This window comes from Egretta garzetta, unplaced genomic scaffold, assembly GCF_000687185.1.
Source record: "Egretta garzetta isolate BGI_Z169 unplaced genomic scaffold, ASM68718v1 scaffold163, whole genome shotgun sequence".
Lineage (NCBI taxonomy): Eukaryota > Metazoa > Chordata > Aves > Pelecaniformes > Ardeidae > Egretta > Egretta garzetta.
In genome coordinates this window covers 3,653,593-3,659,020 of record NW_009259308.1, presented here as the reverse complement: position 1 = coordinate 3,659,020, position 5,428 = coordinate 3,653,593, and the positions used below count along the sequence as shown (strand labels likewise).

Below are 5,428 nucleotides of genomic sequence, written 5' to 3'. Positions count from 1 at the left end.
TACCAGTAGTGTCTGATGTAAAATCAGGATCTAAAACGCACAAATATGGTAGAGTCTGAGTAGTAACACTTCACTTATCTAGCTCTAGTCATTCACACCAGAAGAAAAATTTGCCCATTCAGCAAATATTTAGTGGCAAAAAAAATGAAGATTGGAGGAGTTAAGACACCCTAACTTCTAAAACTGAGGCTAAAACATTGATAGGGACATAGAAGATGGCTGGGTTGTAGTGTGCCAGTTACGCTCCAGGTGTTTAATGAGTGGATTTAGCAACCAGTTATGAATTTATGTCCACACCCCACCAGGAATGCTTCTAATCTGTCGTATTTAAAATCTTGTTTAAACAGGGATTTTTTTTTTCAAGTTAGATGCCAAATTTTAAAGAGCTACACTTAAGCATTGATGCTGTGCCACCGCAGCTAAGTTACATGATGTTGTAATAAGTTGCTCATTACTTGGGAAAGTTAAGTGTAGAGCCTATTTTTAGACTGCATTTGCTTATTATTTTGTTTACTCACCCCTTTATTTTATGTAATGTGCAAATCATGAATTGATCTCAGATCACTGTTAACAAAATAAGAATACAACAACTGCCATATTGTCAGAACAAAAGTCCTCCTGGCCACTATCGTGCTCCAGCTGTAGCTAGTTCCTGAAGAGTCACTGAATATAACAGGTTCATTGCCTGAGAAACTGAAACTGTCTATGAAACAGAGGTACAATATGATAAAAACAGTGTGAATCTGTTGGGGTTTTTGGTGGTTTGGTTTTTTTTTTTAATCCCTGTGTTGACTTGGAACTCCTATAAAAGGTAAAATATTACTTAGCACTTGTGTTGAGGTAATGCCTCTTACAATCTGCAATGAATATACTTTATCATAGAATCATAGAATGTTTTGGGTTGGAAGGGACCCCTAGAGGTCATCTAGTCCAACCCCTCTGCAGTGAGCAGGGACATCTTTAACCAGATCAGGTTGCTCAGAGCCCCATCCAACCTGGTTTTGAATGTTTCCAGGGATGGGGCCTCCACTACCTCTCTGGGCAACCCATTCCAGTGTTTCACCACCCTCATTGTAAAGAATTTCTTCCTTATATCCAGTCTAAACCTACCCTGGTTTAGTTTAAAACCATTACCCCTCGTGCTGTTGCAGCTGTCCCTACTAAAAAGGTTTTCCCCATCTTTCCTAAAAGCTCCCTTTAAGTACTGTTAGACACTCAACATCTATCAGGCTAAAATTTCTGTTTACCATCAGTCTCCTTATAAAATAATAATTAAAAAAAAAAACTGTAAAAGACATTACAATGCAAAAAAATGGTTGGAAAAGTAGCAGAATTAAGCTGTTTCTTAACTGCCAGGAAACAAGTTTGACTAATATTTTGAGTAAGTCTGTCTGTGGTGATAAGGGTAGATGAGCCAGCTCAGAACTCATTTACTCAACTCTTCCACCAAGTACTGCAGGGATATCTGTTAATACGAGTGTAGAACTGCAGAGTTCAAGTTGACATCTCCTAAACTCTCCTTTCCTTTGTCTATTTCTTAAATTACTTTTCATCTGTAAAGACATTCGATGAGGGACATAACTCCATGACTTTCAATAGCATGCAAAGCCTTGTGCTGAAAACAGGGTAGACCATAAGAAACAAACCTATAAGGACAGGAAACTGCCGATAAGCTGCAAGTTTGGGTTGAAAAATATTCTCCATTAGAATCCTCTCCATGAAAAATAAATCCTGCGAAAGTTTTCTGATGTTAATATAGCTTCTGAATGGCATTCCTCCTCTTTGTGGGTTCTGGCAAGAACAGCGCTTTCTGATATTATAGAAGTTATGCTGCCTGACAACAGATAATAGGGAAAAAAACAGTTTTAACCTCGTAATACTTTCCACATAAAAATCAAAAATCCTCCTTCATCTGCAAAAAGCATAGAAGAATCTATCATCAGAAAAAAAAATACTTCCACTATTATTTTTTTCTTGCTCTAATTTTGTTTTCTTTTATTGTTCAAATACTCAGTATGATGAGATACTTCTGGAATTTTTCACAATTGGTGTTTTGCTTTTACTGTTCTAAGTAAGTTAGTACCAGCAAACTTTGTCACTGACTATTTATCTTTATTAAGACCATTTATGATGGCATTGTACAGAAAAGGTCTTGGTGCAGATCTGTCGAAGTCTTTCAAGTGCCAGACAGGCAGAGCAAACATCTTCTTCATGTAGCTTTTGCCACACAAACGTGATATGTGTGGTTTAGGAGGATGAAAATACAGCAGAAATGTAAATCTGGAAAATGTTACCTCTGTCAGAAAAGACAGACGTAGTCTGATCATGCTTTTCATTTGTATGAGATTCGCTGCTTTTCCCAGTTGTGGCTCTGCTACCTTCTGCTTTTGACGTAGGTTCTATTTCCGATATGTTAAATGAATCGTACAAGTCCCAGGAAGTCACCATCATCCCTAGAAATGAGTTACACTGTATTACACAAGTCTCTTGTTTTGGTACAGTACGAAGGACTACGTACAGCTGAGCAAAGATTAACTTTTTGTACTACACTCCCAGCTGTTTGGCAGAGGGGCTTTGAAACGAACGGAGGGTCGGACGAGGCTGTACCAACAGCTGTTGTGTGATTGCACCAGCTGCATGAGGGTCTTCTGTGTGTGTGGCTTCCCTTTGGCAGGGCCATCTCCCTGTGCAACAGTGCTCTGTAACCTTGCCTTTATGTGCTCAGCTTTTCAAACATGGGTTGGAATGAGCCCTGCTGATGCTCAAGGCACACACAAAAAAGGTGAAGATATGTTTTCAAATGAGATTAATATCTATTTTGCTACTTCTTTTTTTTTCACTGATTTTACATACACTAGCAAACACAAAGGAAAAATGTTTGGAACAGCATTCCCCATGGTTTTCTTTGGCATCCTAAACAAAGTCCATAGTGAGGCAAAGCTCAGCACGCACATCTAAAACAGATATTCCTCTATAATTTTTTTAGAGCATTGAGGTTGAATGTTTTGTAAAATTGCATTTATCTTGTGAGACTGCCAAGATTTTCTGCTTTCCCCAAGATTTTAAGTCTCATAACAGAGGTTTTCTTCTTTGCATTATGGCGAGTAGAAACCAGCATCACTGAGAAGTTAAGGGGAAAAAAGGGAACTGTGCCCTTTTCATATTTCAAGAGCATAGTTGAGTATTAGGTGAAGTTCTGCCTCCTAAGAAGTATGCTCTGCTTGAGGCAGGGCTGAGGCAGGCAGGACACAGCAGCTCTCAGCTAGTGTAATGACTATTTTATTGCAATGGATACAGTATACCGGTACCAATGTTCAAGTTTTAGGAAGGTCAGAAAAGGCCACCACAAATCACACCATCCTGTCTGAACTTAAAGCTCTGGAAGTGAAAGTTGAGGAAACAGCTTCTCCTGCTTAGAGATGGAAGAAAGAAAAAAACTCTTTCCTTTGTATCCTACCTGTGTGCAGGGAGTCTTCTGAGGTCCCACAATCTAGCTGTATGCTAGAGTTTTCCCAAATAAATATTTAATAAGTAAACTAAATGTAATAATAAAGCCAACTGCCAAGGGTACAATGTAGTAAATGAGAGCCCGTTCTTATTAAATACCCTTTCCTATATGGTACTCAAAAAGTTTACCTTTATCTTCCATGATGATTTTGTCACACTGCACTTCCTTGTTCTTTGCAGCTCCATTAAAGGTTTGCATCATTTTTTCTACAAAGCGATCATTACCAGGTCTATTTTTGCAAATGTCAACATAAATCCTATTCCGCTCCCTCGGAAAAAAAAAAAAGGAAAAAAAGCATATATTGACTCTCTGAAAAACATTTACATTCAACTTCTTGGTGTATTTAACCACAAGTTGAACAGAAGAGGATATTCCGTGTCATAAATTTACTGCTTGGTGTTTTTTGGATTGTTATTTTATTTCACACTATGTATTGTCTTTCAGCAGCTATTTCTGACCTTGTGATGCTGTTCTAAAACAGAAATGGCCTGTAGAGGTAGGCATCAGCAAAAATCCCTACTCCAACTACCTTTGCACTTTGGTAGAATTCAGAGGAGTTCAGAAATATGTAGCTCCCATTACTTGGGAGTGAAAGGCAGTGCATCCAAGAGACAAAAATGAAACTAGTACGTTTCTATTTTGTCCAGCTGTCAGATTCTGTAGGAATGGTCAGTGGGAATTGTGAAACTTTTCCTATTATTTTGGTTTCAATATTCTAACAGCAGATGTATATTATACCCTGCCTTAGTCCACCCACAGGTTGCTGTGCTTGGGAAGAGTCACTGTCTGTTCCTATACAGTTGGCAATATGTGCTGTGTACACCAGCTAAGTCTGATTCATAGGATGCTCTTCCTCTTCCTTCTTCCCAAAAATCACACCAGTGTGATTCACAGACAGTGGGGGTTGGAGTCCTCCCATAAACTGTGTGTATACTAGCAGAAAAAGCTAACTTAGATAAGTGGTTTGCCTTGCCAAGTGCAGTACGCTGCATCTCAGGCTTTAGGACTTACATCTACAAAAGCTTGTGACAAGTCTATCAGTCTGACATCCATCATGGAGAGAAATTTGCTGCACTCTGTCCCAGTCAGCTCCTGGAACTAAGCCAAAAAACTACATGTTCTGGGTTAACTCCCTACCAAAGTTCATGGTAGTCCAGGGAGGAGACTATGAAGTGGAAACACTAGATGCAACTAAGGGGAGACACAACAGGCAAGGTCATTTGCGGTGGGGTGAGGTTTCTTCTAGCTAGAAGCACTGCAAAGAGCTTCAGAGGAAGCCAAGGCCTGCCTAGGTTGTTTATATCTTTGTTATTAATAAATCATTAGCTGTAAAGCTACGCACAAGAATCAATGCAGAGGTTTGCAGTTTTCATTAAAATTAAATCATGTAATTCATGTATACCTCACTTCTCCATCTTCTCTTTTCCCCCATCCCCTGTGTGTTCTCTTGTCACCATAGAATCATAGAATGTTTTGGGTTGGAAGGGACCCCTAGAGGTCATCTAGTCCAACCCCCCTGCAGGAGCAGGGACACCGCTAACTACATCAGGTTGCTCAGAGCCCTGTCCAACTTGGCCTTGAATGCTTCCAGGGATGGGGCCTCCACTACCTCTCTGGGCAACCTGTTCCAGTGTTTCACCACCCTCATTGTAAAGAATTTCTTCCTTATATCCAGTCTAAACCTACCCTGGTTTAGTTTAAAACCATTACCCCTTGTCCTGTCACAGCTGGCCCTACTAAAAAGATTGTCCCCGTCTTTCCTATAGGCCCCCTTTAGGTATTGAAAGGCCACAATCAGGTCTCCCCGCAGCCTTCTCTTCTCCAGGCTGAACAAGCCCAACTCTCTCAGCCTGTCCTCATAGGAGAGGTGCTCCAGCCCTCGGATCATTTTTGTGGCCCTCCTCTGGACCCGCTCCAACA

The 5,428-nt window shown here is 40.2% G+C and overlaps 1 protein-coding gene across 1 annotated transcript in view; it reads right to left on the bottom strand.

The window, feature by feature from the left end:
• The window catches only part of DNAI4 (dynein axonemal intermediate chain 4), a 19,651-nt gene that overhangs the window by 9,447 nt on the left and 4,776 nt on the right, over nt 1-5,428 (bottom strand). The window contains 4 exon segments of the mRNA XM_035891747.1: nt 1,647-1,736; nt 1,739-1,834; nt 2,295-2,453; nt 3,637-3,776. Coding sequence (XP_035747640.1) covers nt 1,647-1,736; nt 1,739-1,834; nt 2,295-2,453; nt 3,637-3,776 — 485 coding nt within the window.